This window comes from Sorex araneus, chromosome 9 (assembly GCF_027595985.1).
Source record: "Sorex araneus isolate mSorAra2 chromosome 9, mSorAra2.pri, whole genome shotgun sequence".
Classification (NCBI taxonomy): domain Eukaryota; kingdom Metazoa; phylum Chordata; class Mammalia; order Eulipotyphla; family Soricidae; genus Sorex; species Sorex araneus.
Window position 1 is genome coordinate 2,272,030 of NC_073310.1, and position 11,639 is coordinate 2,283,668.

Sequence of the window (11,639 nt, forward strand, 5' to 3'; positions counted from 1 at the left end):
ACGGGCGCGGGGACACCGCGGGGTGCAGGGGTCCCTTGGGCGGGGGCGGGGCGTGCGAGGCCAGTGCAGTTAGGAACCAGCCCCGCTTCCCTGTCGCGGGCGCTGCCCCCCCGCCTGACCCGCCGTCTCTGCACGCAGGCCGGTGTCCCCACCCAGGGGTGTCCGCAGTGCGGGGCACCCTGTTCGCCCCGCATCCCGGCGGCCACCGCCCGCAGGGTGCCAAGTACCTGGGCGACAGCGAATGCAGCGCGAGGGGACACGTCCTCAGGACGCAGCCAGCATCTGCCGCCCGCGCGGACGGCCAGGGGCTCTGCTCAGCCTGGTGCCCAGCCCAGCCTGTCTGGGGCTGAAAGGGCACCCCAGTGGCCGTGAGCAGGGAGGGCGCGTGCCCAGCTCCCTGCCCACACCCGTGACCCGAGTGACCGGAGGGAGCCCCGGTGTCCCCGGTGAACAGAGACGAAGATGTTCTCCAAGGCTTATCCAAGCAACCGGCCAGGGAACAGCCCGAGCCATGGGTGTTCCTCGTCACAATCCACAAACTGGCATAAAAAAGCCAAGACACTTATGACATGCACAACTGTACTCAGGGAGCCTGGGCAGATCTCAAAAATTAGAAATGTTGATATTGAACAACAAAACGTGAATTAATGCGAATTAATATAAAACTCAGAATACTAAGACTTTTTTAAAAGAACTGTTTATTTATTGAACCTGGGGCAGATTAGATATACAACCAATTTTAAATTTACATCTTTTTATTCAATTTTGAAGTGTTTCACACACACCAATTGGCATGCAACAGTTGTCCAGAGGTAAAAACAATCACCTTAAACTGTTGCAAGGATTTCACCCAAGGTTGAAAAATTGTTTATCCTGAACATGAAAACCTGTAACAAATTTAAATTAAGTATATAAAACTCGTTACTTGTAGTTTTCCCCTTGCAAAGATCCAAAAAAAATGTACAAGTAACTAATATACATCAGTCACAACATAATCCTGGATCAGCCCCACACCAAGACCAGCTACACCTTAAATTTTAAACCCATCATCAGAGATCAAGAGAAACTCGTTCTGTCTTATACAAAACAAAATTCACATGTGCCAAAAAATAAAGACCCAAGAAATAAAACAAACCAACCCCCTAGTACTGATAGTGCTTGCTCAGTACCTAAACTGAACAGTGGCCAAAATGCCACTGATCAAAAATAAAATAGTGGCTGTGTGTCACTGCAATTAAATCCAAGAGGCTTTAACCCTTTGGCATTAGAAATCCAGATTTTTCCAACAACACGAAGGCAGACCTCCCGCCTGCGAGTGGAGAGGACGGGGTGCCACGGCCAGCACACGGAGCCCTGGCCGCTGGACACCCAAGAACCAGCTTTAGCAGAGACTGGTATGACGGTTGGAACCAAAACACGGCTATTGGCTGCTTGGGTCATCAATTTAAATGGAGGTGATTGAGTCCTAAAGTTCAAAATCAAAACTTAGGGAAAAATGCTGAGCCATGGTCTTATCTAATGCAAAAACAAAATAGACAGAGTAGAAAAGTTCCAGCCTGGTAGCAAATTTCAAAGATATCTGCCACAGAGCTGGGTAGGAAATGTCAAGATTCAGACTGTTCTTTCTGTTAGGACTCAACAAGATGAATCTTGAATGACTCGAACAACAGGGTAAAGGATCCAAAGAATGCAGCCATCTTAGTGAAGTACTATGGGTCAAGTAATCTATCTTCAAGAAACTGCCTGTGCTATTGTGAAAGGAGGAAAAGCAGTAAGGACTATATGCCTGCATTTCATCTGTGCTGCTGGCATTCTGAAAGGCTCTGTATAATGGAAGCAGAATTCAAATAAGAAATGATGCCAATCAAATTTCAATTTTTCACCGTAACTTTCCTATAAAGGTGTTTTCCCCAGTATCTATTAATCACCAAAAAAAAAAAAAAAACAAAAGTAAGCTGAGAATGTACAGTTCAGAAAATTAAAACAGAGAAACTAATGACATTACTCTAACCAAGATGTCTGGTAAACAGTGAATTGAGTTTGGGACCCGAGGAGGCAGCTTCTCAAACAACCCTCCGGACTTCAAAGAATCTCTTCAGGTAGTAGATCTGTCCCAATGTCATGGCAACTAGAACAAGAGCTTCAAAGAAGGACCAGAGGACCACTCTGCTGTTTGTGTTGTCGTTGACTGTGAGGACAAAGAAACACAATTTAACGACCAGGAAAGCGCAGGCGTCACGCCCCGTCTATGGAGGCACACGACTACACGTTCATTCACTCCAAACAACGCAAAGTGAGGAGACGGCAGAGAATTCTAGATGTATGTGGGCCGTTATTTTCACAAGTGCCAGGAATTCAACCCAGGCCACATGCTTTCTCGGTGAGCCACACTCCGGCCCCTTCAGTGGAACTTTGTTTTTTCCTTTTTTTAGTTTTTTGCTTTTTGGGTCACACCCGGCGATTCAGTGGTTAACTCCTGACTCTGCACTCAGGAATCACTCCTGGCGGTGTTCAGGGAACCATGTGGGATGCCAGGAATTAAACCCAGGTTGGCCACGTGTAAGGCAAACGCCCTCCCCACTGTGCTATTGCTCCAGCCCCTCAGAGAAACTTTGAGGATGAATCTCAAATCCCCCCTTCCTAAGCATGATGAAGAGCGAGGTGCCAGGCCCCACTTCAGAGCTAAAACACTACGCACTCTTCTTCCTCCTCCAACACTGCAAAGCCCCAACCCCATCATGATGCTTTTTTGTTAAATCTGAAAAGTGACTAAAAAATTAGAGATTACTTCAAGACCAGAATTATATAAGGAGCAAAACCTACACCGAGCCAGAAACATCAGTGACCTTTCCTTGCTGGCACACAAGCCCCCTGTTAACTGCCTGCCCCCAACCCCCAAATTATAGGTGGTGTCCAATACTTCTGCAAATAACCAAAACAATAATCAGCAATATAGTGACAATAGTTATCAGTTAAATGCTTGCCATTATTTTCATAGGTTTGCACATACAATTTGTGCAAAAATACATGCATTAGGTACTGGATAGGACTCAAAATAGTTTCCAAAATAACAGCCAAAATTAAAAATATTTGGGGGGCAGAGAGAGAGCTAGAAGAACTGAGTGTGGGCCTGAGACCCCACAGATGGGAGCACAGGCTTCACAGGCAGGTCGGCCCTGAGCACTGCAATGCAGAGTCCCTGAGCACCGAGTCTCTGCAGAGGCCGAGAATCCCTCTCTTGACCGCCCCAACACCAAGTAAACGTAAATAACATTTTTTGGGAATAAGAATGCCCAGAAAGAGTAACCAGAATACCATCAACATTGAAATTTAATGTGAATTATAACATGGAGTTTACTTTTGCTAAATTTAGTACCAATTTCTAGCATTTCAGGATTGTCTGAAAGAGAAACTGGTGAGAAGTATTTCAAAAGATTAAGCAACTATGTAAAAAAATATTTATCTCGGTTGTTTCCTCCCTCGAGAAGCCCGTGTTCTCTCTTAAACAAGCATATCTCTCTTCCCTTCTCTCCCCTAGTGTTTCTCTAAGTCATTTCTTGATATAAAACTACTTTGCTTAACAACAACAACAAAAAAAGCCACATCGCTCGTCACCGGCAGAAAGAAGTCCACCTTCCCCTGAGCTGAGAAGTGGCCAGAGCAGTCTTGATCCTGGGACCTGGACTGAGCCTGGCGCTGCACGGCCACCGCCAGCACCGCCAGGGGGGCCACACTCTTCCCTTCCTGAGGGGTCCCTCCCACCCCTTAAAGGCTGAGAAGCCGAAGCGCGCCCCCACTGACCGCAGGCCAGTGGCCTGGGAGTGCTGGGCCCTTCCTGCTGCCTGGGTGCCGGGACGCCCGTGGCACGCGGGGGCAAGGCCTCCACTCTGCCGGCCTGCGGCTGTCTGCGCCTCATCTCCTGGGCGGGGGCACAGCTGTTAGCCCCTGCGAGGAGCTCGAGAGACCTGGGCCGGGACCAACAGGGCTCAGAGCACCTGCTCGCATGGCACTCATCCAGCTCGGCCCCAGGAACAGCCTCGGCCCAGCCGGAGGCGCCACGTCTCTGCCACTCCAGCCCAGAAGAGCAGCGGCCCGGGAGGGACCCTGCGCGTCGGGGAAGCGTGTGCACCAGCGCCGGCTCATCCCCACACAGGAGAGCGACTGTCCCCTGCCAGGTGACGTGACCCATCTCCTCCGGGGCACGGTGCGGTCGGCGCCCCGGCCAGGGCCGGGAGGAAGCAAGGCCGAGGCATGTGTGCTTGTGCCCGTCCCACCCCCCCGAGCCCGGGCGGCGAGAGGGCCAGCTCGGGGCAGCCAGGGGAGAGGCCGAGGGGCCGACTCTGGGCCTGAACGTGGCGCCGTGGCTCACCGGGCAGGAGGCCGAGCCCAAGGTCCACCCAGCATCCAGGGAGCCAACTGCAGCCACCGAGCCCAGGAGGGAGGTCCAGACCCCCACCCCCCCCAAAAAAAACACCGGACTAGGATGAGCACCGGGGCAGGGAGAGCCTGTGGTCGCGGCCACGTGCCGCACATCCCTCTGGCCCGGGCCAGGCGGCCCTCGGTCCCCCGAAGGGCGAGGGAAGCCCCTAGACAGAATCTTCTGGCTTGGTTTTGGGGCGTACTCAGTGCCGTTCAGAGCCTATTCCTCTGTACTCAGGGATCACCCCGGCGGTTCCCGGGGACCGTGCATAGCGCCCGAGACCAAGCCAGGGTTGGCACCCGCAGGGAAAGGGCTCTACCCACATCCCTTCGCTCCAGCCCTTTGGAGCAGGGAATCTAAGAGCACCCCCGCTGAACCGTCTAGCTGAAACCCCACGAGCACATATGCTAGTGGCTGCGTCATTTTACAGCTTTAGTTTGATTCTGTCCCCAGAGCGGCGCCGACTTACTCGCTCTGTGGATCCTCTCCCGCACCTCCATGTACTCCTGCTCGTGCTTCACGGCCGTCATGGCCACCGCCAGCTCATTGATCATTTCTTCCAGTTTGTTCTGGTGAGCTGCGGAGGGATTTCAGAACACATTAGCACAGACTTGGTGATTTCCTTTCGAAAAAATATTTAGAAAGCAACAAGAATATACCTCAGAGAAGGCATTCTAAGAAAACTATTTTTAGGAATGGCTGAAACAGTACTTTGGGTGCTTTTTTGGCTTCTGGGGGAGAGGGTCACACCCGGTGATGCTCAGAGGTACCTCCTGGCTCTGCACTCAGGAATCACTCCTGGCTGTGCTTGGGGACCATATGGGATGCCGGGGATTGAACCCAGGTCAACCGAGTGCAAGGCACATGCCCTACCCACTGGACTATCGCTCCAGGCCTGAAACTGTACTTTGAAAGGCTAATGATAATTTCATTTTAAGATAATTTTTTTTTCTTTTTGGGTCACACCCAGCAATGCTCAGGGGTCACTCCTGGCTCTGCACTCAGGAATTACCCCTGGCCGTGCTCAGGGGACCATATGGGATGCTGGGAATCAATCCAGGTCGGCCGCGTGCAAGGCAAACGCCCTCCCCACTGTGCTATCGCTCCAGCCCCTCAAGGTAATTTAAAAGTCTCAACTTTCCTCTTTTAGGAAACACAATGTTTACCAACAACAGCAGCAACAACAACCAAACCCTGGAGAGACAGTTCAGCGGGGAGGGCGCTTGCCTCACTCGCAGTTAATCCCCAGCACCCCCTATGGTCCCCTGAGCCCTGCAGGAGTGATGTCTGAGCACCACTGGGGTGGCCCCCAAACTAAATACAATAAACAAAACGTGTCGGAAGGCTGGGCAATGGCAGAGGGCCGGGGCACAGGCGTGGCACGGAGCCGCCCTGCTCCCAACCTGGCCACGCCAGGTGGCCTAAGCAATGCCAGGAGTGACCCTGGACACCAAGTCAGGTGCGGGCCCAAGCACCCCAGATGCGAGCCCAAACCCAGCAGATCAGATGCACCCACACAAGCTCCTCCCAGCAGCCCAGAGCGGCAGCGAGCCTCGAGCCTCAGCACTGAGCCACGCCGCCCGAGCCCGCTGTGACAGAGCTGACAGAAAACGGCCACTGAAACGGTCTCCTCAGGGGCAGAGACAGTCACCCTTGGTACCGCACATGGTCCTGAGCCCGCCGGGAGTGGGCTGAGGACCACGGGGTCTGTTCCCAAAATCAAAGATCCAAAGAAGGGCCTCTTGTCATGCCCAAGATGAAGCCCCATCTGGGATTCTGAGTCGCCAGATTCTTCTTTCTTTTTTGGGCCACAGCCATGCTCAGGAGTCAGTCCCGTGGGGTTCAGGGGGCTCCGCAGCGAGGGGGTCGGACCCAGGCCTCACACGCAAGGCAGAATTCTGAGTTTCCTAAGAGAACCCAGAAGTCCGGCCACCAGAGGGCAGGTGGCCACTCCCCGGTGACCCTCGCGGGCCCGAGCACCGGTGGGGGTGTCAGGACAGGGCTCACTGCAGCGTCTCCCACGGGTGGGAGAAGGAAACGCTCGAGGAACCTGCACTCTTTCGGGGAAGCGTGATCGACGGCTGCCACTCAGTGACATGAAGAAGCAAAAGCAGTTTGCGACAGCAAGTTAGAAGATCCGTAAGGCAACGCTCACACTCCCAAGCCAACGCCTCACTTTAGGGAGTCTGACGTCCACTAAATAATCACAAAACTCGTCCGAACCCTCACTTTCCTAAGAATCAGCCACGTGTGACACTGGATGTGACCCTGAAGAGCGGCTCTAAGAGTTACAAGACGGGCCGAGAGAAAGCACAGCGGGGAGGGCAGAGCCGGCTTCGATCCCCGGCATTCTATATGGTCTCCCAAGTCCTGCCAGGAATAATTTCTGAGCGTACAGCCAGGAGTAACCCCTGAGCATTGCTGGGTGTGGCCCAAATCCCAAAAAAAGTTTACTTGTAAAAAAATGAAAGAAGAGGGCCTGAGTGATAGTACAGCAGGGAGGGCATTTGCCTTGCACATGGCTCACTCGGGTTCGATCCACGGCATCCCATGATTCCCCGAGCACTGCCAGGAGTAATCCTAAGTGTAAAACCACATCAATCTCCTGAGCACTGTTGAGTGTGACCCAAAAAGAAAAAAAAGAAAGAAAGAAGGAAAGAAGAATTAGTAAAAGCCAGAGTACAGTAGGTAGGGCCTGGCCTTGCACCCAGCCAACCCAGTCCTAGCAGGAGTGACCCCGAGCAGAGGGCCAGGAGTAAGCCCTGAGCACCGCCAGGCATGGCCCCAAAACAAAACAAGAATTACTAATGCAGCTGACCCAGGCTCAATCCCTGGCACCCCATATGGTCCCCGAGCACTGCCAGGAGTGATCCCTGAGCACAGAGCACAGAGCCAGGAATAAGTCCTGAATAGCACCAGGTGTGCCCCCCTCAAAAAAAAAAAAAAAAAAAACACCATGAATCACTAACTAGTACAAATTCCCTAAACTTCATCAATTTCAAAACCTAACACTGCCACCTTCTTTATCACGCAAGTGCTGAAATTACTCAAACATCTAGAGCTAATATATTATCATGAAATTATTGAGCTGCCAGACTACAGGGGGCAAGTGCAGAGAGGGAGAAGGGGGCCAGGACGGAGAGGGACCCAAGAGATTCCTTATAATTTATCCAGAAAAGTCAATTCAGGGTTCACCACTGGTCAGATGAAGAATAAAAACTAACCTGACCGCAACATATGGTGCCAAGCTTAGCGCCATGCGGGGCAGGCACTGCCAGCGCGTTTCCAAAGTCCCACCTTCCACACATGGAATAATAGTAAACAAACTTAGTTCCTGCAAAGTCAACACCCTGTTTGCTAAAAGCGCTATTACACTTGGTCCTTTCGACCCCTCAGGCCCTCATGTCAAACAACGAATTACTATTACAAAGTCAATGAGCGTGTTGCCAAGGCTATTAATCTCAAGTGACCTAGCCTAGCTCTCTGGTGATCAAATAAAAACAATGCCTTTAAAACGTCAATTAGTTGCATTTTTTTTCCAGAGGAAAAAACCACTTTCATGCCACAAACTCAGGTTAGAAGGAAAGCAAGAATTAGAATCAAACAAGTCCGCAAAACTCCAGATGCTGCCAGGAAAGCAGTCCACATACCATCCCAGCTATCGCCTCCACCTGAGGGGAAACGGGAGACAGAAACACACAGAAATTGAAACGATCTTGGCGAGTCATATGTAGGACCCAACACACCAAGGTCAGCAGACTCACGCTACGGCGGGGTCACATACAGTCTACATGCTTATGAGATAAAGTGGCAGACACTGGTTGCCAGAAAAGGCCTGTAAACTGAAGAACTAAAACACGAACATAAACTTGCAGAAACCTAAAGACCTGGATAGATAAAAGTCTGTGACTCGTGAAGGGTCGTGGTCACAGGGAGCTGGTGAATCTGGAGCAGGAATTCAGAGCGGGGCCGCCGGCCTGAGCCCGCTCACCTTCCGTCTCCATGTCCTGGCCTTTGGGGGCTTCCCCGATGTCGATGGTGAACATCACTATTTTGGGAGTCATGGTGGACATCCTGTTGCTGAAGCAGAACCTGTACGTCCCGTCCATGTGAGCAGCGAACGTGTACTTCCCACTGGACTCCCGGTCTCCTTTGTAAATTCCATTATTATCTGGCCCCGTGATCTGCGGCAGGAGAGAGACGTGTTAAGGGACCCCAGGAGACTCGTGTCAGGGGCTCTGAGCGCCAAGGCCGCAGGCAGCACTGGGCAGCGCCTGGCACTCGGGAAGGTCTTGCTGGTCGGCCTTAAGCGCACAGCCCTGAGAAACAGGAACTGGCCCTCCACAGGTGTCCACGCTGCCTCCTTACCACCAGCACCACCACCGTGGACGCCTGTGGCTGGTCACCACCGGACACCGGGGAGAGAAGCTCCTGGGTGCCAAGACCCGGGCTCAAGCTACAGCCCCGAGTAACTGCCTGCCAGCTGCGAGCTGGGGGAGGCGGGCGCCGGACACGGGGAAAGAACAGGACGGAGGCAGCCCAGGCCCACCCACTAGTCTAGTCGGAGACTCAAGCCGGTGCCTAGTGAAACCCGCCACCCTGCGTCCCTCCTTCCAGACCATCTAGAGTCACTCCCTGTGTTGGCCTCCCGCGGTATAATTGGCCCAAATTAACCAATACCTCTGGCCAAACAGAACCACTTCAACTGCCTCACGCTAACACGTGACTGTCAAAACCGTTACATCTGGTTTAAAAAAAAAAAAAAAAACACCCAAAAACTAAGAAGTGAATCACTCTTTTGAATTAAGAATAGGAAGGGGGGACGATTTTGAGGGTGCAGGTCAGTTTGTCCCTTGCTGTGGGCGCCTCAATCACCGCCCCAAACGCACCAGCCCCACTCGGAGGCCCCGGGAGGGGGGGGCCGTGGGGCAGGTGTGGTCCTGGGGCTTAGGCGGTGACGCTCTGGCGACCCCGCTCTGGGAGGCTCCGGGAGGCTCCGGTTCGATGCCCAGAAGCGGACCCAGCCTGGCATGCCGGCCCGCCCCAGAAAGTGAGCGACACTCCGGCCGCCTGTGCGGGGCCCGGGCACACAGCTTATATGACAGCCGCCAACAAGCCGCGCCGGGCAGTGCGGGGCAGGGGGCAGGGCAGGGGGCAGCACGGAGCAGAGGGCAGGGAGCAGCGCTGGGCGACGGGCAGCAGGCAGTGCGGGGCAGGGGACAGCGTGGGGCACGGGGCAGCGGGCAGCGCGGGACCAGGGGAAGGGCAAGGGCAGCGCTGGGCGGCGGGCAGTGGGCAGCACAGGGCAGCGGTGGACAGGGGGCAGCGCGAGGCAGCGTGCCATGCGGGGCAGGGGGTAGCGGGCAGCGGAGGGCAGGAGACAGTGGGCAGCGCGGGGCGGCGGGCGCTGGGCAGCAGGCAGCGCGGGGCGGCAGGCAGGGGGGAGGGGGCAGGGGAAGAGGGCGGCAGGCAGCGCGAGGCAGCGGGCAGGCAGTGGGCAGCGGGCGGCGGGCAGGGGCAAGGGGCGACGGGCAGCGTGGTACGGCGGGCAGGGATAGGGGATAGAGGACAGGGGGCAGGTGGCGGCGGGCGGCGGGCAGCGCGGGGCAGCGGGCGGCGGGCAGGGGCAGGGAGCACGGGGCGCGGGCGGCGGGCAGCGCGGGGCGGCGGGCAGGGGCAGGGGCAGGGGGCGCGGGCAGCGGGCAGCGCGGGGCGGCGGGCAGGGGCAGGGGGCGCGGGCGGCGGGCAGCGCGGGGCGGCGGGCAGGGGCAGGGGGCGCGGGCGGCGGGCAGCGCGGGGCGGCGGGCAGGGGCAGGGGGCGCGGGCGGCGGGCAGGGGCAGGGGGCAGGGGGCGCGGGCGGCGGGCAGCGCGGGGCGGCGGGCAGGGGCAGGGGGCGCGGGCGGCGGGCGGCGCGGGGCGGCGGGCAGGGGCAGGGGGCGCGGGCGGCGGGCAGCGCGGGGCGGCGGGCAGGGGCAGGGGGCAGGGGGCGCGGGCGGCGGGCAGGGGCAGGGGGCAGGGGGCGCGGGCGGCGGGCAGCGCGGGGCGGCGGGCAGGGGCAGGGGGCAGGGGGCGCGGGCGGCGGGCGGCGCGGGGCGGCGCGGGGCGGCGGGCAGGGGGCAGGGGGCGCGGGCGGCGGGCGGCGCGGGGCGGCGGGCAGGGGCAGGGGCAGGGGGCAGGGGGCGCGGGCGGCGGGCGGCGCGGGGCGGCCCGGGGCGGCGGGCAGGGGGCAGAGGGCGGCGGGCAGGGGCAGGGGCAGGGGGCAGGGGGCGCGGGCGGCGGGCAGCGCGGGGCAGCGCGGGGCGGCGGGCAGGGGGCAGAGGGCGGCGGGCAGGGGCAGGGGCAGGGGCAGGGGGCGCGGGCGGCGGGCAGCGCGGGGCAGCGCGGGGCGGCGGCGCGTCCCGTCCCGTCCCCGCCCCGCCGCGGGCAGCGCGCCCGCACCTCCACGTCGATGTCCAGGAAGCCGCCCTCGGCCACCTCGAAGATGAGGCCCATCTTGGTGCCCGAGGTGACCCGCTCGAAGAAGCACTCCTCGGCGTGCGCGTCGATGCTCACGAAGTAGCCGGAGGCCGTGGCCAGCAGCGCGGCCAGCAGCACCAGCAGCTCGGCGAGCGTCACCATGGTGGGCCCGAGCGGGAGTGCGGCCTCCGGAGCCGCCGCCGCCGCCGCCGCCGCCGCCGCCGCTGCCCCGCCCCTTCCGGCGGCGCCACCCGCGGGGGCTGATGCGGGCGCCGCCGATTGGCCGGCGCCGCCCGCTGCCACGTAACGGACGCACGGCGGCCGCCGAGGGACAAAGTGGCTCCGCGCGCCCGGAGCGCGCCACGGCGGCTCGGGAGGGCCAAAACCCCTCCGCTCCGTGAGCGCGCCACCCGCGGGCCAGGACCCAGGCGCCGCCTCCTCCCCGCGCCTGGCCGGCTGAGGGTGACCCGGAGCCGCCGGGGGTGCGGCCAGGGCTGGCGCTCGGGGCTCTGACGCTGGCGTTCTCCGCGCAGGGGAAAGCCAGGGGGCCGGGGGCGGCGGTGCTGGGGACTCCCCGGGAGTTCGGAAGCACTAGATAGGAAGTTTGGGGAAAGCGAGGTTTAAATCGCGCGCGCTGCGTGGAGACTTGGCGCTGAAGCCGCGGGCGTGGGCACCGACCGCTGTCCAGCGGCCTCGCGCTGCCCGTCCCCCCGCGATGACTCGGGGGTCCCAGCGATCGCGGGGTTCGCCTTGCATGCAGCC

The 11,639-nt window shown here is 58.2% G+C and overlaps 1 protein-coding gene across 1 annotated transcript; it reads right to left on the bottom strand.

Moving 5' to 3' along the window:
• Positions 1-680: 680 nt before the first annotated feature.
• On the bottom strand, positions 681-11,120 carry TMED2 (transmembrane p24 trafficking protein 2). The gene is made up of 4 exons (XM_055147653.1): positions 10,860-11,120; positions 8,412-8,604; positions 4,890-4,997; positions 681-2,188 (listed from the first exon to the last, which is right to left on the bottom strand). Exons 1-4 carry the CDS (start codon positions 11,037-11,039, stop codon positions 2,064-2,066), a joined length of 606 nt encoding a protein of 201 aa, XP_055003628.1. The 5' UTR covers positions 11,040-11,120; the 3' UTR covers positions 681-2,063.
• Between the last annotated feature and the right edge of the window lie 519 nt (positions 11,121-11,639).